Source organism: Equus przewalskii, chromosome 3, assembly GCF_037783145.1.
Source record: "Equus przewalskii isolate Varuska chromosome 3, EquPr2, whole genome shotgun sequence".
Classification (NCBI taxonomy): Eukaryota; Metazoa; Chordata; class Mammalia; order Perissodactyla; family Equidae; genus Equus; species Equus przewalskii.
Genome location: NC_091833.1, coordinates 77,372,392 through 77,393,872, shown reverse-complemented (window position 1 = coordinate 77,393,872; position 21,481 = coordinate 77,372,392). Strand labels below are relative to the sequence as shown.

The 21,481-nt window shown below is 42.3% G+C and overlaps 1 protein-coding gene across 4 annotated transcripts in view; it reads right to left on the bottom strand.

Moving 5' to 3' along the window:
• Positions 1-399: 399 nt before the first annotated feature.
• KDR (kinase insert domain receptor) overlaps positions 400-21,481 on the bottom strand; it is a 43,449-nt gene continuing 22,367 nt past the window's right edge. For 2 of the 4 annotated variants that reach the window (XM_008526296.2, XM_070614862.1), the window contains exons 16-30: positions 20,475-20,581; positions 19,912-20,047; positions 19,437-19,541; positions 17,734-17,847; positions 17,082-17,170; positions 16,335-16,488; positions 14,288-14,385; positions 11,960-12,082; positions 11,698-11,809; positions 11,313-11,412; positions 10,797-10,902; positions 9,535-9,686; positions 4,439-4,538; positions 3,853-3,938; positions 400-2,093 (exon numbers count right to left, since the gene is read on the bottom strand). In XM_008526296.2, coding sequence (XP_008524518.2) covers positions 1,871-2,093; positions 3,853-3,938; positions 4,439-4,538; positions 9,535-9,686; positions 10,797-10,902; positions 11,313-11,412; positions 11,698-11,809; positions 11,960-12,082; positions 14,288-14,385; positions 16,335-16,488; positions 17,082-17,170; positions 17,734-17,847; positions 19,437-19,541; positions 19,912-20,047; positions 20,475-20,581 — 1,805 coding nt within the window. In that variant the 3' untranslated portion in view covers positions 400-1,870. The remainder of the gene's footprint in view (positions 2,094-3,852; positions 3,939-4,438; positions 4,539-9,534; positions 9,687-10,796; positions 10,903-11,312; positions 11,413-11,697; positions 11,810-11,959; positions 12,083-14,287; positions 14,386-16,334; positions 16,489-17,081; positions 17,171-17,733; positions 17,848-19,436; positions 19,542-19,911; positions 20,048-20,474; positions 20,582-21,481) is intronic. The other 2 variants (XM_070614864.1, XM_070614865.1) reach the window with 1 other exon arrangement.

Genomic DNA, 21,481 nt, shown 5'->3' with positions numbered 1-21,481 from the left:
GGGTTACTGGAAGGCCACAAATACTATTAAAGTACTTATGTCTTCCTCAGTTCATATTTTAAGAATCTCAAAAGTGCGCAGAATATAATGAGAGTGCAGTGTGCATGAATTATTTGTGTAATGAAGACGACAATGAGGGGGAGAAGGAACTATACCTCAAGCCAGACAAATTTACCCTCAACATAGTTGTGATAATATTCTACCATTGTTTTTTTTTTACTAAGAATACATTTATTGATATATAAAGTATATAAACATTTTATGAAAATATCCCTTATAAGATGAATAAGAGAACAAGTAAAAGTGAAAAACCACCACATGGAAATTATATCTGATTCCCCATCTCCATTTTAGAAGTGAGAGAAATGAGAAGTCCAGTAATGCAAGCTTGCAAATGGATTCCTTCAAGTTTTTCAATTTTTTTAATAAAATGGCATCAACTGCTGAAAGCATTATGACCTTTGTTATGCTACATAATACTGATACAAAATGTGAATAGTACAAAGTTCATTATATATAATATAAGGTTTTAATATATTACATTTGTTTCTACATAAACAGACTATAAATATATGTGCCATAGCATGTCTTACAGTCATGGTTCCCAGCATCTCACACTATGGTATCAAATGAAAAATACATTTTCTTTTTTAAAGAGGAAAGAGGAAGGGCAGAAATCAGTAGAAATAGCTTTACATGTTAAAAGTCTAAATAACAGATGTTGTTATAACTTGGGCTATAAAAAAATTTGCAATCTGGCTATAATTATTCAGAGAGTGAACAAATCTAATCAGCTTTTACTAGGGTGTAGAGGCCAAATTCCTAAAGTACTGACTAGTTGGGGGTGAAAGGGGCGGGGGATGGGGAAGGCCCAGGGGTTGGAGGGAGAAGGAACAAAAAAGTAAAAGCCTTCTTGAAGTTTTGACACCACAGCTTGATACCCAACCGACTGCATTCAGGCTCAGACGTATCACATCAGGACAGACATGTGGGTATTCATCCAGAAGAAACCAGAAGCTGGTTTATACAGTCCGAACTCTTCAACACGACAGGGAGCCTCCGTCCAAATGTCCCTTCTTTGTGGTGTTCTGAATAAAGAATCAGCTTGGGAGACAAGGAGCCAGAGCTGCATCATTTCCTTCCTGGGGCTTGGCCAGGAGACACGTAAGAGTCCGGAAGGAACTCTCATTAGGAGTCGGAAACAGCACAAGGAACTCTCATTTAGCCCAACTGGGAAGAGCACGCAACCTTCTAAAACCAGTAACCTCGTCTGAAGCCTTTACATTTCCTAAGAGACCCCATGCCCACCTTCACCATAGCCAACACAATGCATTCGCAGACTCCATTAGGCCTTCAAAGTGAGCCAACATCTTCCTTCCTATCAATCCAAACCCCACACGTAAGACTTGGCTCAGGACCCACATCCTAAACAAAGTTTCTGAGATGGACCCAGACCTAAAGGTCTTGCCCATCTTCAACACCAAAAGCACTTCCATGGCCTGGCTTATCTTCCAGTTTTACAGAAGTGTCAGCTCCCCAGGTACTGCTACTTCTTGCAGGACGAAGTCATTTCCTGAACTTCTTTTGTTTTAACCCATGGAGAGATCCACAGTAGGGGGCATCATACGTGCTTTTTAAATGAATGAAAAAGAGAATAAGGTCAACACTGGAAGAAGATACAAACACATTCTTGGGTCATAAGCGTCTTCTCAGGAAATGCCTAAGGGACTGGCTCCCTGCAGTCCGAGGTCCTCTTTTTGAAATGAAAATCAAATGTGGCTACTTCCTGGTGGTGGAAAGAACAACACTTGAAAATCTGAGCAGCACCTCTCATATGATTTCCAGGAGTAGGGGACGTGGGTGCCTCCTTTTAAACAGGAGGAGAGCTCAGTGTGGTCCCAGAGTCAGGCTGGAGAATCTGGGCTGCGGGGCCAGCTTGTGGTCCAATCTCCACCAGCTTTAAAAGTTCTGCCTCCTCGCTGGAGTACACCGTGGTGTCTGTGTCATCAGAGTGATACCCAGACTGGTAGCCGCTCGTCTGGTTTGAGCCTTCAGATGCCACAGACTCCTTGCTTTTGCTGGGCATCAGTCCACTGTGGAAGAAACAGCAACCAAATGAGTGGGCAGAGAGAAGGCAGTTCTTTTGCTTCTTACCCTAACCCCAATCCCAACCACTGTAATCTTTCTGGAGACACCAGCCCCTCTCTCTCCCACTTGTTAATCAACATATCAGGTTAACTCAAACAATGTCTATTTTCAGGTACTAGCATGAATTAGTAGTTTCAGATAAGTCCTCTTATTCAGGTCCAAGTCTTTCAAGGCTGAGATGAGATGAAAGGCTGTTTTCCTGAGTTATGCAAAGGCTCCAACCAATGGAACATTTTTATGGCCTTGCAGATTGACAAGTTTGTATACAACAATAGGAGCCAAAGGGACTCTTGCACAATATGAAAAGAAATTGGGATGTTCTGAAAGTCCACTTGTGATTTCCCCACACCGTCCATCAGGGGATTACAAGGCCTGTGTTTGGTGTTAATAAAGTTCTTGAGCAACTTTAAACTTTAATAAGTCAAAGCGCGTGTGCGCAATCAAGCCAGACATATCAAAAACTGCTTTTTTACTGATCAAGACCACATTCTTTGGAAGAACTCAGGACTGGATCACTCAGCAGCAACTAGAGAATGTTTTCACGGCCTGGAATCATGGCAGACGGTGATCGTGTCAAAGCTTAGAAGTGTAGGCTGTGTTGAGCTAAAACTTCACGATTTACATTTTCTCAAGTTATTCTGAGATGTGGGGTTTTTTTCCCCTTAATAAGTGTTTTACCAAATTATTCATATTAAAAGTTGCAAAAAGGATTTTATTAACTCTGTGTTCGGACATGATTTAAAAGTTATTTCAAACAACTATAAGTGCAATTTTTCTCTTAACCCAGCCTCAAAAAAATGAGTGTCTCAAACAGTGGCATGGTACCTGGCACATAGTCATTGATGAATAAATATATTTTGAATCAATGAATGAAACATATGATTGGCTCTCACAGTTTCTTACCTTGGGCCTAAGGCAAACAATAAAATCATACAATGGTACATTTTCACATTTTTTTTTAACATGAGCATTGCTCAATAACCCATGGGTGTGCTCATTTCATAAAATAGTTAGATTATAAGTAAAACAAAATCTTCTCTATTCTTACCTAGAGTGAACCCACTAGCAAATAAATAACTACTCCGAATCCTATTATTCTTATAAATACAAATTTTCATTTATTTGCTAAGGTCAAAGCAGGCAAATCTATTCAAAACAACTACAAATTCCTACAGAACAATATGGAAGAAATTATATTCAAGACAAATTTAATATTTTTCTCACAATTAAGTGTTTAATCATTCAGCCAATAATATTTAAGTATCTTATACATACAGATATTGGCTGATTTATGTATCATACTTCTTAATGACAAATGCACCCATTTATGTACAGGCGTGAAAATTCTTCAGGGTCCACAAAGATTTTAATCATCTTGATAGTTTAGGGATCACATCCAATGACCTATTTGTTGTTTATCCAGTGCCATACAAACCATAGTAAATATGCTCAGAAATTCCCTAGTATCCACAAATTCTCATAAAAACTGACCAAATCCTCTAATTTCTTTCAGATTCTTTTTTAGATTTGCCACTTAATTTATTTTTATTTGATTTGTTTCAGTTCTTTATTAGTTCAGTTGATGCAAATTTGCTCAACCAACAGAGAGACAAAACTGGAAAGCTCTGCACTTACATTGAATGTCCTAAGTTCCTTCCAAAAATTCCTGCTGAAATTTGTCTTTTCTATTTGGCTGAGCCTTACCTAAAAGACGGAGCTAATTTGGTTCTGTCTTCCAAGGTTTTCAGCTCTTCTGACGCAAGAACCATACCACTGTCCGTCTGGTTGTCCTTTTTAAGAGACAATGAGATGGCACAGTTGACTGAGTGTGTACACTGACCAACTAGGTAATAAACTGATTTCTTAACCCATCTATCAGACAACACGTTCCAATGTTCTGCAGAGGGAGGTAAACATATCATAGCCAGAAACTTTGCAAGCTGCAAGAGGAAGCAACTGCTTCCTACCAGTAGACTCAGGCCTGAAGAAGAGAGGAATTTAGGAAGAAGCAGCTGAGGAGACCCGTTTCCATCCCTCTTCTCACAATGATACTATTTACACTTGAGTGTAATGAAGCTAGACTATCTTGAACCTTGGACCAAGGGCTTTACTTATGGCAAAACCAAGGGAGACCAAAAAGATCCATCTGCATAATGACCCCCATGACGCATACCCTCAAAGACCACCTTATAATGAGGCTCCAAAACTCTAATGCTTAGGCTAATATTTATCTAGCTAATGTTTCATCCTTTGTATTATTTCTAAGACTATTTTTAAAATATGTACTTACATCTGGGATTACTTTTACTTCTGGTTCTTCTAACGGGATATCTTCAAATGTTTTTACACTCACAGGCCGGCTCTTTCGCTTACTGTTCTGCAGATACTGACTGCAAAAGAACAAATATTTATATTTTAGTGGTGGTATATTTGGCTGCAGATACCACAAATGATACCTAAGTTCATTATCTTTCAACCACAAATTTAATAGTGACCTTCAAAACATCCTTTGGAAAAAGAAAAACAAAACAAAAATCTTTCTCTGCTAGCACACGTTGAAGGCTTAATTTCCTGTGAAAGTCCATTTAAAAGTATAATATAACTGAGGGGCCTCGATGAGCCCCTGTTCCTTTGAATCCTACTTCTGAGGTCAGCACTGGACTAAAGACAAAAACAGCAAATTGAGTGATCAACAGCCTTCTACTTGGCTTCCTGATCGCATGTGACGCCTCCATTGAGCTCTCCACATGTTACCGAGTGTTTCACACCTTTCTGGTCATTCCCTAGGAAAGTTTTTCTATATTATGCCCACAGAGCAACCATTTAATGAAAGATGGGCAGAGGAAACACCTGCAGATCTCACTGAACCTTACCTGGGGCCCCACAGGATCTGGAGATGAACTCCTCCTTCCACATGTAAAGTGGCTTAGTGTGTAGAGGGGGCAGTGGGCGGAGTCTCACAATCCCCTATTCTCAGCCCACAGAGTCACTGGTCTCAGGAAAGGGCAGTGGTTCAAGAGTTGCAAGATATTTTGTCTATCTCAAAGTCTACCTTTGACTGCCTACAGAAGCTTGGGAAAATCATGATGATTTCTATGCCTCTGTTGCCCCATCCTCAAAATGTATTGGCAATAGCTTTCCCTCTCTCACTCACAAGGATATCTGGAGGATGAATGAGATGGTCAATGGTGGGTGGTAAGTGTTCTTAGAAAGAACGACACTCTATCAACTAAAGTCTCTTTCTCTCCTTTAAATTCCAAAGGGTGCCAATTTCCTTGAGGAGTCCAAAGAATAGGACTTGTGAGATAACACAACACCTGTTCCTTACGAGTGTTCCTTTCCTGCCATGTGACTTTGGGTGGGTCTGAGAGATCCTGTTAAAATCATCAAAGGCCCAAGTGGAGAGAAGGGAAGTCCTTTCCACAGGAAGGGCCTACAAGGACAGCAAAGACACTCTTCACTCTTATCCCTGCATCCGTCCCACCATAGGCAGCCTTCTGGGCATGTTAGCTACTCCTTGTGGTTTCTGTGACCAAGTGCAGTGAAGACTCACTTGGGCCAAAGGAGGAGAATAGAAACAGAGTTTCCCTCCTCTGCCCCTGGAGGTTGGTTCCTCCCTTCAGAGGGGAGAGAATGAGATTCACCAATGACATGCTCACTCAGGAAACTCTACAAGAAAGAGGACATGATATACGAGGAGAGAGCAAAGCCCACTTTCTCCTAAGTCCAGTCCCTAAAAGGGATGGTTGCCAAAAACTACTGGCACCATAATCAATAGTTCACTCATTGGGGAATCCCTTACCGAGAATCTACCACATGCCAGGCACTGTGCCAAACACTCCTCCACCATTGTCTCCTGGCATCTTTACAAAGGGTACCTCTCTAGGCGTGGGTATTATCCGAACTTCAGATGAGAAAACTAAGTCATAGAAAGGTTAAGAAACTTGCACCAAAATCACATAACCGGAATATTTGGATTATTATTTTGAGGGCAATAAGCAGCCACTGAAGGATTTTAAGCATGAGATCGACAAGGTCAGATATGCCTTAGAAAGATGACTCTGGGTTGAGGAGGATAAAACCAGAGGCAGTGAAACCAATTAGGGGGCTATGCTTCTTTTCTAGGATAAAGAAGGGCAGCCTGACTAAGGAAAGGTGATGCCCACGGGGTTTGGAGAAGTGGACAGATTCCAGAGATATTTGGTATGTAGAATCAACTAGAATTGGTGAGCTAGGGCAATAATGCAGATGTCTTAGAAAGGACAGCTCCTTGATTTCCGAGCCCAATAATTCCAAAACTTGCATGGCCCTTCATAGTTGACAAAGCATTTTCCCGAACATCGCTGCATCTGCTCATCACAACACTATTTTGTAAAATAGGTTTTTATATTATTTCCTATTTGGAGATGAGGGAGCTAAGGCTTAGGGAGGAAATGGCTAGACCTGGGATTCAAACTTAGGTCTTCAGACTCTAAAGCCCATGCAGGACTTTTTTTTTTTTTAACCCTATTCCACATTGGCACCTTTGGAAAAGTACCCGGAAGGAAAAGGCAGAATAGAGCAATGGTTATGATTGTTCAAGTGTTTATTAAGCAAGCACTGTTCTCTCCCCTGTGTGTACTGACTGTGCGGTGAGAAGGGATGGGAAGGAGGGGGGATGTGGGGTGTGACATAGACAAAACGTGGAGAGAGGACAGTTTTGCTTCAAGCAGTCTAAAATCAGAGCCAAATTCAGGAACATCTAGCCAGCAGGCTGTCCCAGGCATCAATCTACAAGGAGCATTTAATGATCACTAGCAATTAACCAAAATGCAGAAAATGGTATGTGCCAGAACCTTTCTCTGGGAGAGAACTGAAAAGAAATCTTTGATAAGCTGCTTGGAGTGGGAGGCGAAACGCCCAGGGGAAGTGACGGAGCAACCGCAGATGGTCCCGAAACTGCCCTCAAAGAAAGATGAGTCCAATTAATATGTGTTTTCTTGCAGGAAGCATGCAAACTTGGGGCCAGAGCTGATCCCCAGGGGAAATGAGAGACAAAGCTAAGTCTAGACACTAGCGCTCCTTGCTCCTCACCCTTCCCCCACACACCTCTCAGCCTCTTCTCTAAATAAATGCTGAGCAAATATTTTTAAAATAAAGAGGCAACAAATCATGGGCTTGGCTCCCACAGTAATGTCTCTGTCCGCTCTATTTATAATGCAATGGAATTGAAAATTATAAGGAGGAAGCAAAGGAGAAAGATTCCTCAGCTTTTCTAATTGGCTGGAAATGTGAAAGAGGAGAGAACAAGTCCCCTGAAAGGTACCCTAGCCTCATCTCTTTCTCCCCAGGGAAGCAGAACCAAAAGAAAGCATCAAAATGAGGTGTGCCATGTACAGATGCCTCGACTCTGCCTTTCTTTTAACCCAGATGATTAAAATGTGGCCGGGGAGTCTTACTTTTATAAAAGAAAAACAGGTGGAGGGGGTTGAGAGGGGATGCAGACAAAAGATTCCAATTTCCATTTTATTTTTCAAATTATGGCTGGATAAAAGAGAAACTGGACTGGAAAGACCAATTCAAAAATCGCAGACAGAAAATCGGAGCCAGGCCTGTGTTCCGAGTGTGGTGTCACATTTGTCCACGCTTCTGGGGATAAATGTTAGCAGCCCTGTTTTAGATCCAGCATCGCATTTGGCACTTCCATTACACAAATATGACTTCATCAACTCTCAGCACCATATGCAAAGCGCCTAAGCCAGCCAAGAGGCTGCCGGCTTGGGTCCTCGCTCCACCTGGTCATAGAAAACCCAAGGAATATAATTCATGATCAAATGGCTTTCTGATAAAGGAGGAGGCAATTGTTGCGGGAACAATTACCACACCAGAAGGCCAGCTGAGCTTGAACTAAGAATTTTTAAACATGGAAGTGGACCTGTAGGCTCTTATCTCACTACTCTTTCTCTCTGAGGGCCCCTCCTTGGTGTGGGAGGAAACAGCACCGAGTTAGATATCAAAGGAACCGGATTCACCTCAGGGATGTGATTTTAAGCAGCTCACTTAACAGCTATCATTTATTGAGTGCTTTCTAAGTGCTGAGCATTTAGAAATACATTATATCATGTAATTCTCAAAAACAATCATTTTGAACAACACGAGTGACCTTGCCTCATTTCACAGATGAGTAAACTGAAGGAGAAGTTAGACAATCTGCCCACAGCTGCTAAGAGGCCGACTTGGAAGTCCAACCGGGTTCTATCTGACTCTAAAATCTGGATCTTAACCACAACACAGTATTCCCCTCAGGGAATCACCCTGAGCCTCACGTTCAACATCGAAAGCAAAAACGATAATAGCTTCTCCCTTGCCTAACTCCGAGAGTTATCGTGTGGGCAAAATCTGATAACATAAGGAAAAGTTCTTTGAAAAATGCCGAAGGTTCTTGACACAGATAGAGTGGGCAGTTCACTTGTTCTAACCAGGCTGAGCTTTCTTCTCTCTCATCGCAAGGTTCCTGCTGCCCTGCGTGATTCTCTGGGGCATCCTGGCCAGGGTGACGCCTCAGCTGCATTCTGGCAACCCGGCCAAGAGCTGGACACATGCGAGAGCTCCGTGCCCCTCCCTCAGCCAGAGCACTCAAGAGGGCAGCCTGGGTCCAGTTACTCTAGGAAAACACCCAAGGGTTGGGAAAAGAAACAAAGCAAAGTGAAGCAGTCCCAGGCTTAGTAAAAGGCAATTTTAATATCATATCGTGGAAAGTCATATCAACTTTTTCCTTATGCACAGGTGCTGGGAGAGAGAAAAAAAGAAAGCGGCCTTCAGAACCCTTTTACAAATCAGGAAAGGACTATAGGGCATGTGTTTCAAATAAGCCCAGAAGTCCCATTATGCAAATAAAATGCTGAATATCAGGCTTGGGAGGGGCTTCTGAAGATGTGCTCTCCAGTCTAAGTCAGGGCGCATCCCCACGGCATACTGCATCCCAGCCAGAGAGGCATAAGTGTGTTTTCACATATGCATAGAACTCTTCCTTCCTGAATCTTTCCTAAGCCATTTAATTCACATTAATAAAAGAGTACACGGGGGTAATTTAAATACAGATGTCTTTGTAAAATGGGTCTCTTTTTCTGGAGATTAACAAACTGTGGCATGCCAGCTATTTGCAGCTGCAGGGCTTAGAATTCTGAAAGGAAGAGCCGTGGCAGCAATGTGGACTACAGATGGGAAGAAGCTCACCTACCCAGGCCCTCTTCAAGGAGCACTTTCCTTTACGTTCATCTCAAGGCTAAGGTTCGATGTGGAAGCCGGATGCAGCAGCTTTAGAAAACGTCTCCTTCCACCCCTCCTCCCCAAGATGACCCTGAAACTGCCCTGCCACCTCCAGGGGATGTTGACCATATACAGTACCTGATTCCTGCTGTGTTGTCATAATGGAATTTGGGGTCACACACTTCCTCTTCCTCCATACAGGAAACAGGTGAGGTAGGCAGAGAGAGTCCCGAATCCTCTTCCATGCTCAAAGTCTCTGATATGGGAAGAACAATGTAGTCTTTGCCATCCTGAAACAATAAACACAGAGTGCTATTGTTATGGCTTCAGTCCTTCAAGAGTCTTTTCATGAGAAACAAACGCCATGGGGGCTTCTTGGTTACGGGGTATGTTGCTTTCCGATCTGAATGGAGAACTTTAAGTCAACATGAGAAACGGTTTGTCAAAAACAAAAGGGCACTTGAAAGGGATGTGTAGATGAAGGCATATTAAAGGAGTCAACGAAAAACAAGACAGGTAAGTGGACTACAAAGAAGTGCGGCTACAATGAAGACAAAGCGAGCTGTGGTCAGACCCACGCAGAGCTGAGAAACCATTTCTTCACAAAGCCCTATCCACCTGAGCCAGGTCTTTTAAAGGGCATGTCATTCCAATTTTAGCCTTTACATTTCAAGGCAATGGAAAAACTGATGACGGTCTTGAGAAAAGCAATAAATGTGCAGGAAAATGGGTCTTCTGAGAAAAGGTTGCACAATTTAGCATTATTTCATCAAGAGAAAGAAGTAAAGGGCAATTTGATACCTTTAAATGTTTGGAAGGTTTATTGATAAAAACAATTGTTGACCCCTTGTTGCCCAGCTGTTCAAAAGAAAAGCAGGAGGAAATTGGCTTCCATTTACTGCAGTGAGAGGCACTGACTGGAGATTAAATAACTTTCTAATGGTAAAGACGACCACTCTGAAATCCTCCAGTGGAAGTGATGGGGGCCTGGGATTTTACCAAAGAAAAAGCCATCTATTTTGCAGGGTTCAGATGTGTTTTTGCCTGCAGAATGTATTAAAAGTTCCTTGAAATTCCACCCATTGTTGATATTCTGTGGATCAACAAGTTTTTGCGTGTTTTTTGGTTTGTTTTTTACTTTAAAAGACCATCTGAAAACAATAAAAAGATAAGTCAGTGGGAATAAGAGTAGTCTGCTCCTGGGTTATGAATTAGGATCTCACCGTCTAGAAGGGTAATTATAGCCTCTAGAAAAGCATTAGTGTTCAGATGTGGAAGAATATGGCTCCTTATTCAGTGGCTGAGAGGACAGCATGGTGGCCACAAGATGGTCTGGGCAGCAGAGAGCCCTTGACACCTAAGTACTCTTTGTAGAAGCATCTAGGATGAAGGTCACAAACCTGCTGAGCATTAGCTTGTAACAGATTTCCCAAATGTTCCACCAACTCTGAAAACGTGGGTCTCTGATTGGGCTCCCCATGCCAGCAGTCAAGCATGGTCTGGTACCTACAGAAGCAAAACACTGATGTCATTAACTGCCTCTTTTCTTCTTATCTTATGCTGAAAATAAGCACTTGAATGAGTTAACATTTATAAAGAGTCTACCATGAGCCAAGACACTAAATAGGAATACAAAACTCTCTGTAAGACACAGAGCCCTACACTTGGAGTATCAAGTGTGTATAGAAAACAAAACACAAATCAACATCTAATAAACACTAACTGGTTAGTACAGATAAAGTGCTGTCATTTCAAGAAGAGACGACTCTGTGCTTAAGATTATCAAGGAAGACTTCAAGGGAGAAGTAAGACACAAACTGGGCCACGAAGGAGGGAAATCTAATGGAAAGTCTTCTAAGCAGGGAGAACTTTTGTGAGCAAAGAAAGAGGAAAGAAGGATACTGTTAAAGTCTTACATTTCTGGTGTGGTATAATCAGGGGCCCTCATTCTAGTTCCTTCTTTCAATCGCCTGCAAAATTCCTCATCAATCTTTACTCCCGGATATGGAGAAGCACCTAAAAAAAACAGGAAAGGGACATTATTTGATTTGAATTTCTGTTCTAGAAATCCCTGAGCCTGGCCTGATTCTTGAACATGCTCATCACCTACACACACACACACACACACACACACATAATTTTTTCCTTTCTTTCTTTTTTTTTTTAATTTTACAATCCAAAGCTTCTAAGTCAGTTTTACCCAATGAAGGTGGACTACAGGGGAGGGAAAGGCACCCTGGGGCCACTGACTTTTATCATTCTATCTGGAGTATGGATGGAGGGACAAAAGAAGTGACTTACCTAAGGAAAATATTTCCCAGAGCAAGACACCAAAAGACCACACGTCACTCTGAATTGTGTACACTCTGTCAAAAATTGTTTCTGGGGCCATCCATTTCAAAGGGAGGCGAGCCTAAGAGGTTAGAAGACAAGGCATCAGAACCAACTTAGGAAATATCTGAAGAAAAAACTTCCTTTGCTCCTGAACACAGGTCCTGAAGCTTGCTAAGAGGAGTTTGAATTCTGCAACTTAATAGATCACTGGGTTTATTTTGAAACTTACATCTCCTTTTCTGACATAATCTGGGTCTTTATAAATATCCCGGGCCAAGCCAAAGTCACAGATTTTAACCACGTTCTTCTCCGACAAGAGGATATTTCGTGCTGCCAGGTCCCTGTGGATACACTGCAAAAAGAATCGTGTGTGCATTAGGTCTCAGCACAGCTGATCTCTTCTACATCTGTTGTGACCTCATGCTTAAAAAAAAAAAACCCACATCAAAAAACCAACTGATTAACAAGCACTGGGTTAATATCTTTTTTCAACACTTCAGGAAAAAAGTCTGTGAGTTTTGTTGAGACACACATCTGCTTATCCCATAAACAGCCCCAGACTTTGCAGTTAAATAATTAAGTTATAGTATGATGATGGAGTCATAAATAGACTTCTCTTGGACACAATTAAGAATGTGTTTCTGGTCACATCCACACATCCCTTTTGCCTGGTACCATATACGGTTAAAACGTGTTATTCTGAGGAGGCCCGCGAATGGGATTTATTTTGAATGAATGCACGGAAACCAGAAACAAGGGGCTCTCGGTGGTTTGGTGCCCTTTGCTGGTTCCCCCATTCCATATGTAACTGAAGCTGGACCGGCCCTAATAAACAGTTCTCAGTGTGGCTCATCCTGTTTTCAAAGTGCTGGATTATCATAAAGGTCTATTAAAGCAATTTTAGCCTCTCACTGGCCCAGTTGATCCTCCAGTGCACTAAAAAGGAAAGCTGAATTTTCCCTGGTTTTCCATCTATTCTTCTCTGCTCATCAGTTTCTCCCTTCTCTATAGACCCTAACCATCTACCTTCCCACTACCAAGTAGCTTTAGCTCCACCCACATCCCCCACGCCCCCGTAGCTTTGTGAGAGAACAAGAGACTTGGAGAACATCTAGAAATGAATAAGAGGCTTAGACGAGAATTCTGAAGTCAGTGCAGGAGCGCTCAGGCCAGCTGGGCATTACTTACCACCCCGCACCTCGCATCGGTATAGCACGTGCCTCTGAATGAGGCACATTTAAAAGCACATTGCATAGCATGATTGAGCAAGAAATAGACAATCCTTCCTACTTTCCCTTCACCCAAAGAGCTTCCATTTTTAGCCCAACAAGCAAGTGGTATTCAAGAAATCAACCAGTAGATGCAAGAGAGGGTAGAGGATGTCCCCTTATCCCCTTTCCAATCGCTGAAAGGAACCCTGACTAAATGGCAGGCTCTGGCCTTTAAAAGGAAATAAAATAAAATCAGAATCCCCAAGAAGGGCAAAGGGCCTCTCTCTTTGGGAAAACTCTGTAAGACCCCACTTCTCTCCCTTCCTGTTAGGGGAGAGAAGACAAGAGCTCCCCGGCAGAAACATCTGAGATCCCGAGGCTCTGAGAGCTGGGTCAAGCTTTCAACTTCAGAAAAAGAAATGGGTTAGGAATTCCACTCTAATTTACCAAAACAAAAACTTTAAGTCTTTGTCTCCCCAGGAGGCTGCAAGAAATACATTTTGTTAACTGATAATTTCTCCTGAAACCTAATTTGAATTTTTCCTGTTTAGTGTAAAACCACCGATTTTACCCTTTCCAGAGGGAACCAACCTCACCCCCTCCGGGTGTTTACAACCTTTGGAATGTTTGTAACTTGTCACGTCCCCACCTCAGCCTTTGTGGGACCTACTTTTCTAATTTTAGCTCTTTTAATCGCTCTCATCTGAAACCTGTCCTTCCTGGTTTCTAATTATACTCCTTCAACAAATACTTTTTGATGGATGGTGATGACTGTAAATTAAGTTAAAAATAGACTCTCCTATGCCAAGATATCTGCAAGACTCAGTCCCTCACCTTCTCCAGGTCATTGCTCACATGTCACATTCTAAAGCCTTCCTTGTCCACCTTGTTTAAAATGAATGTACACAAACACGGAAACACATGCACACACAAACATACCACTCCTGTATACTCTATAACCCTTTCCTGCTTATTTTTCTCCATAGCACTTACTCTCATCTAACCTATGCTGTATTTCACTTGTTTATACGGTTTATTGTTTGCTCCGTCCACCAGAATGTAAACTCTGGGATGGCGGAGGGTTTTGCCTGTTGGTTCATACGCTATCTTGAGCGCTTAGAACACTGCCTGCACTTGTTGATGCTCAGTAAGAATTTATCACATGAATTAACTTCACGAAATCCTTACACAGCCTTAACTAGCAGAAACAGGGCCTCCCCAGTAGAGCTCTTTTAAGAGCCCAAGGAGCGGTGAATGAATTACAATCCCAAACAAACACCAGTGGGACACCTTATTTCAAATCTGTGATCTGAAGAGATATTTTGCTTCCCCTCGAGCTGTCTTACCTTCCGTGATGCCAAAAACTCCATGCCTTTGGCCACTTGGAAGCTGTAACAGATGAGATGCTCCAAGGTCAGGAAGTTCTTGTACAGATCTTCAGAAACTGTCGGAAGATGCGGGAGGCCAGCGATGAATACCTGCCCCCACCAAACTGTTTGTTTCTAAGTTTGTTAGAGTAATGATCATTTTCAGACTTGGGAGTTAAATTCCAGGAAACAGAACCAGAGAGAAAATGCTTCTATCTTCTGTAAATATGCTCAATCCCAGGATTATTAGCCTTCATCATACCCCTTAGCAAAAATACTGGTTTTTCCTATTTTAGCCAAATTGAACCAACAAATCCAGGAGGCAGAATGGAGGTAAAATTGGTATAAATAATAGGGAGTGAGAGAGGACTTTCTCAAATTTGCTGTTTTAAGCTGTCGTTTTTTTCATGTACCCAGAGGGGTAAACAATAGTTTCATATCAAGGACTCTAAAAATAAAACAACAATATTCAGGGTCCTTGAATCTTTTCTCTCCAGCCTTTGTCCTAGGACAAAGGACAAAGGTCAAATTATAATCTACAACGGAGAACTAAAAATACCAGAAACGTATTTACTTCTCTCAATTTCAAGCTGAGAAAGTGCTGTAAACACATTAAATCTGGCCTGCGAAAACGCTTTTTTCCTCCAAGGATATGAATGAGAGACGACAGGAACCCCAAGAGAAAGATGAATTTATGTAAACTAGTGGTATTTACTTCCCTGCAACTGGTACAAATAAACACTAAGACATTAATGGGTGTTTCAACATGATCTCTTAAATTCATTCAGATAAGATAAGATGGTTTCTTTCCTGAAGACAAATACCAGAGTAAATGAAAACTCAGTTGTAATAATAACCTTGTAAGTATTAAAAAGGCTGCAAACCTTTTTCTCAATAACTTTTTATGCTTAGGGCTAGAGGGCTCTCAGCGAACAATCAGTGAAACCCTTTCATTTTCCAAATGAAGAAATGGAGGTAAAATTCCAGGTCAATGCCCTTTTTACTCCAACTTACTACCTCACTCTCTTGGGTTTCCTGCTCATTGGCCACCATTTTGTGAGGCAGAAGGATAGAGGAGAGATGGCCCCACTCAGTGTGGACCCAGTTACACGGTGACCTGAGGAGACAGCCTCCTCCTGCTCTTCTAGACCCAGTTCCAGCCTCACCCTCCCCGCTTGGCTTCTAAGGGAAAGAAGTCAGTTTTAAGTTCTCTCTGTGACCTCATGTCAAGGGAAACAAAAGCGGGTTTCTTCCACTGTTTCATAACTGAATTCTAAGTTCATGCCTCAAGAGATGCCAGCTGTCAGGAAGCCCCATCTCTACATCCATGGAGCTGTCTCTGCACCTTCTGAGGGAAGGAGATATACAGCATATCCCGGAGCCAGAAGAAGTCCTGAAAGTTAGGTTGGGAACACAGCTCCACTCACAAAGAGTACTAAAATATCATTGGAAGCACAACTGGATAAAGAAAAGTGTATTCACCAAGACTCCCCTGAGGAAGTATGGTTGGAAGGAAGACTTGACACGCCACTTGGGGTGGGGCAGAAACAACAGATGGCCCCTCACTGCCTTGCAGAAGCTTGGGTATGATTAACTGAAAGACTTCTGTTGTGCTGGTGAAGTATGCAATGTGAGGCTGAACTGTTTAGGGCAACAGGGAGGCTAATCAACCACCAGAGAGCCTCCTTTGCCCTTCCAGAACATAGCACTTAACATCTGCTGCTAATAAATGCTGAACCAATATTTTAAGAGCACTGGCTTGATTGCTGCCAACTGCTTAGCTCTCCTCGGTACCAAGATTTCTCAGGCCAGCCATGCTTTGCCCCACAACCTAGCCCACTACTTACTTAGGGCTTCCACACTTTACTTTTGGGGAGACTGAATGGAGGAAGTCTAGAAATTCAGGTCTCTTTCAAATATTAGGTAGTATTGGACTTTTCCACAACAAAATTCCTTGTAACACCCTGTCACCTTGTCTGTTCCTATAAGAGCATCCTTTAAGTGTTGAGGAATCAATGGCCGGTACCTTCCTCTTCCTCCACATCACTGAGGGATTTCTCCTCAACAAATCCAGAGCTGGCTGAGCTCTGGCTACTGGTGATACTGTCCAGGCGGCGTTTAGGATCCATAGTGATTTCCCCAACGTATTCTTTCCCTGGACGGAATCGTGCCCCTTTGGTCTGTAAAGAAGCAAATGAACAAACTCTTTGAACACAGAAAAGATCTCTAAAATGTAGTAAACTATGGAAAAAAATTATAACTATTAAAAGCAGACAAGAAGGACATCCATTTCAGGATTATGGAATCACTGGGCTAAAATTGGGGGCAAGTGTTCTACATAATTGATTTTCTTCCATAAAGCCTAGCTCCTTCTGTACCTTAAAGAGATAAATGCCTCATTTCAAGTTTCACTCAGACACTTTTCCAACATTGGGGTGTTTTTTACAGGGGGATTGACACTCCATAGGGCCAAATCTGGCTAGTGGAGAGAGAGAATAATCCAGAGCTGTCCTTCCCTTTCCTTAATCACACCCACCTTCTCCCCTCCTCCGGCACCATCCATAATGAGTCAGTAGATTAAAGTCACAAAAATAAAACATGAGAATCATATGTCTCCCAGAAGGTAAAAGAGGAAGTTACAATAGCCAAGAGGCAATGTGAGAAGATTCCTCACAAGTTCTTCACAGAATTTCAACTAAAAAGTTAACCTGTACCACTTTGAGTTTCCCTCCATTTGACAACGTGTCCCGAGGTAAGTTAGGAAACGACATACCTTGTAGGGAACAAATTCATTTCTCTTGCTCCTTAAGTAAGTTGACAGGTTTCCAAACTTGCAGAATTCCACAATCACCATGAGTGGCCCTGCAGACAGCACAGCACGCCAGGAAAGGAAAATATGTTTTCACTCATGTTTCTCACTAAATGTTTAAGTTGATGAACCAGAAAATATGACAGAAGAGGCTACGACCTTTCACTGGGGACAGGATCATAGGAATCAGCTGGTCACAATCCCCTTATATCGTAGCCTTTCTTTCCCCAAAAGGCATTCCACAACTAGATTAACCAAATTTCAGAAGAAAATCCACCCAGTTTCCCACATAATCACCTAAAATGACTCCATTTTAGGTGGAACTACTCTAAAAGTCTTTGCTTTCAAGTTTTTGGGGGAAGTTTACTTTTCTCATCTGAACACGTATTACACAAGTAACAAACTGTATTATAGTGATGTGTCATTTTTTAATTCACAGGAAGTTCTAGAATATAGTGCCCACTAAACCTCCATGAAATATATTTATATCTAGGAATCTGGCAAAATCTCCTAAGTTAAAGAATTCAAGGCCATGGGAGTTGGGTGGTTTCCTTTAAATACCAGCAGATGAGCAAACGCCAAAATCAAGCAGCCAGAACCATCCACAGGCACTCACCTCCTGGCTTGGTACAGGCACCTAGAAGATTGACCACATTGAGATGGTGGCCAATATGGATGAGGATCTTGAGTTCAGACATGAGGGCTCGGTGTTCACTGTGTGTTGCTCCTTCTACAGATACAGAGCAAAGAGGGAAATCATAAATGCGGGCATTACCACTGCATAGATCTGTGCAACTTACCTTCCAGGGAGAATACAACTGTCACCCAATTTACAGACCAGGTGCATTTCCCTAAAGGTCAAGTATAAATTCTATTTTCTAACTCTAGATCAAATTCTTACTTTAAGTGCACCCAGAATGTTTAAGATTTAAAGGAATCCATTGTGAAGTCTTTTGCGAAGTGGAGAATACATCTGAAAATGGAATCATGCCCAGATTTTCTTCTTTTACAAAATTGGATTTTCATGTATCAGGTTTACCATGCTTCTTAGGCCCTGATTATTTCAGTGCTCCCTTGTAAGGAGGCAACACCATGTATTAAATCCTTGTGCATTAGTGGCTATGCTGAAGTTCCCACCAATCTGCCGAGTGGGAAACTTAACAAGAGCCAGCTGGCAAGGCCAGTTGGCACATGAGGTTGATGAGGCTAAGACTGTGAGTTTGATCCTGAACAGACCAGGACACTTCCCTAATTCACAGACATGGTCCACACACCGGGCTCTGACAAGCCACTGCAAAATGACATATCCCCTTGGCACAAAGGAAAACAGACAAAGGAGAGAGATGGCTTCAAAATGTACAAGATCTATTGGCAAAGAGTCAGTAGCATTGTCTCCATCAAAGAAAGCACATCTCAGTTGAAGTAAAGAGCTTTCTATGCCCCAACTCCTCAAATTAAAATGGCAAGACCAGAAGTCCATTACTATTAAAATTAACAATTGTTTGTAAAGCTTTTAATCTTTAAAATTTCACCCATAATCCTTTTTTGCTACCACAACCATTCTTACTTTCCATAGTATTTTTTATATGTGAAAATCTTTCACATATTCCAATTCTAGGGAACATGCTGTTTTGCACTCTACTATTTTTTTTTTTTTTTGAGGAGATTAGCCCTGAGCTAACATCCACCACCAATCCTCCTCTTTTTGCTGAGGAAGACTGACCCTGAGCTAACATCTGTGCAGTCTTCCTCTATTTGATATGTGGGATGCCTGCCACAGCATGGCTTGACAAGCGGTGCTAGGTCCGCACCCGGGATCCGAACTGGCAAACCCTGGGCCACCGAAGCAGAGTACGTGAACTTAACCACTATGCCACTGGGCCAGGCCCTGCACTCTACAATTTTTACTTATTATATCAAATTTCTTTCCATATTTCTAGATGGTCTATAATTATCTTACTAATGTACCATAATACATTAAGAAGCAATTTTGATATAACCAAGGTGGTTTTTTTCCTATAGCCAGTCCACTAAGTACAGTTGTGCAAGCTGCGCCCTGCACAAGGGCTCCCAGGCAACGTAGGGAATTGAGAAGTTGAAAAACCATCCCCAACTCTGCCTGCCCGGCCACGCATCCAGGCCTGAGGCTACAAAAGAGGAACTTTTCTTCTAATTTGCACAAAGGCATCCTAACGGCTGGCCGCATGTTTGGCTGGTGGGCCTTCCTAGCCACAGAAGCACTGAGACAAGCCTCACATTGTGTTTGAAGATGGGATGAAACAGATAGAGGGAAACATCAGCACATAATTTTGCTTTTACCTTTCAACATTTTGACGGCCACTGTCTTACAAGTTGCTGCCTTGTCGATTCCAAAGGCATCAGCTTCAATCACTTGGCCAAAGGCACCACGGCCAAGAGGCTTACCTACAGTCAACAAAGACAGCAACGACAAAACAGTCTTGGACTATCACACCCCCGAAGTGATATTCAGAGATTCCGACTAGATGGGGTGACTGTGCAGTCCAGTGTAACACGGACAGGCCAGTTTAATCCCTTGCCCTGGCTTAATTATTTCCTACCTCCCCCTCCACTCTCCACATGTCCTGCTTTGGGTGATTAAACAGGGACCCCACTTCTAAGTGACTCAATGAATGATTACTCAAATGCAAGAGATGGAATGCATATTTCTGAATCAGAATCCAACATTTGAATAGACTAGACCTGTCATCATCCCAAAGAAGGAAGAGATGGCCCAGGAAACCCAAGATCAAATTAATATCACTTGAAAACACACCTAGTTTCAGCCGATCTCTGGGGAATTCCCATTTGCTGGCATCATAAGGCAGGCGTTCGCAGTGTTCATCCAAGGGGAGTTCATCTGGATCCATGACGATGGACAAGTAGCCTGTCTTCAGCTCCCCTCCGTTGGCCTGGAAAGCATTATTCCTTCCAGTCACACACACTCTGTTGTTTGGCTGTTGTTTTGTGTGCTTGTTTTTGTTTATAGAAGCCCCATTCCTGATGTCTCATTTTTCTAACAAAACTCACGGAGTGTGAGAGTATTCCCATTATAATCCTGCTTCCAGTGTCCCCTCAACCCCCAAATGAGCTCAGAATTAAGTTCTTAAATCTTAATTATACTAGACAGTCCAAGCCCTTTTCTTCTCTAGCGGTTTCTATCAATTAAAGCCCAGTGGTCCAGCCAAACGAAAGTGGGCAAGAATGTTATTGTATTGAAATAAAATTATGCCCATTATGCCAATAACAATGGGAAAAAACAACTCACAGAGCCCCAGTCAGCTTTCATTAATCATGAAAACCAACGTGCATGGGATGAGAGGGAAATTATTTTGTTACCCGTTTAACGGTCCGTAGAACGATGACAAGAAGTAGCCAGAAGAACATGGCAATCACGGCAGTGCCTACTAGAATAATGACTTCCAAGTTCGTCTTCTCCTGGGCACCTGGAAAGACACAAGTGAATGAGCACTGACCGTTGGAAACTCACACCTGTTGATATAAGATGACAAAGGTCAACACTGAAGCAAGATCCCAAGCCGACCAACTTGGAAAAGTCCCTGACGGTAACAGTCACGAGCCTCTAACTTGGAGGAAGTCTATCACGTTCCTAACGGATAATTTAAGGCCTGCAAAACACTGCTCACAAAAACTTCCAGCAATAAAATTCTAAAGTAATTAAAAATAGAACTATTCATGTCTTCAAAGACAAACACAAAGTGTTTGGAGGAAGAGCAGTTTCGATGGACAGAAAGCAGATCATGTTCTATAGAGAAGGAGAAGTATTTCTATTTGGGGAAAATAAATGTCTGGTTTTACGCTGATAGTCTGTGTTTTGATCTGTGTAGAGTTTACGAAAGGGTTGTTTAAGAAACCAAGCAGGGAAATCAATGTAGGTCCAAGTAGAGAAATCAATGTAGTCCTTTGCCCAGAGAGCTACCGATGATCACACACCTACTAGGTGCTCATCACTTTAACTATGTCAACCCAACTTGATCTCCTCAACATCCCATTTTCAGATGGAGAAACAAGCTCAGAGAAGTTAAGCTACTTCATCGAGGGCACAAAGCAAGTCAGTGGAATAGTGAAGAGTTAAATAAGGTCTGTCCAGCACCGGTTAACCATCACACTACCCTGTCCTTGTGCGGCAGGAGCCTGAGAGAGGAAAAGAGAGAGAGCCAAGATGAGCGCATACCACATGGCCTGGCAAGATGAGTTTAACACCACTCCCGAAAGGAAAGAGATGAGAAAAAGCGAGAGGTGTGCAGGACAGCTGTTGATACTCAGGGCTCCAGAGGACAGCTCTGAGTGGGAGAAATTAAGCCCAGAGGAGTCTTTCCACTGAG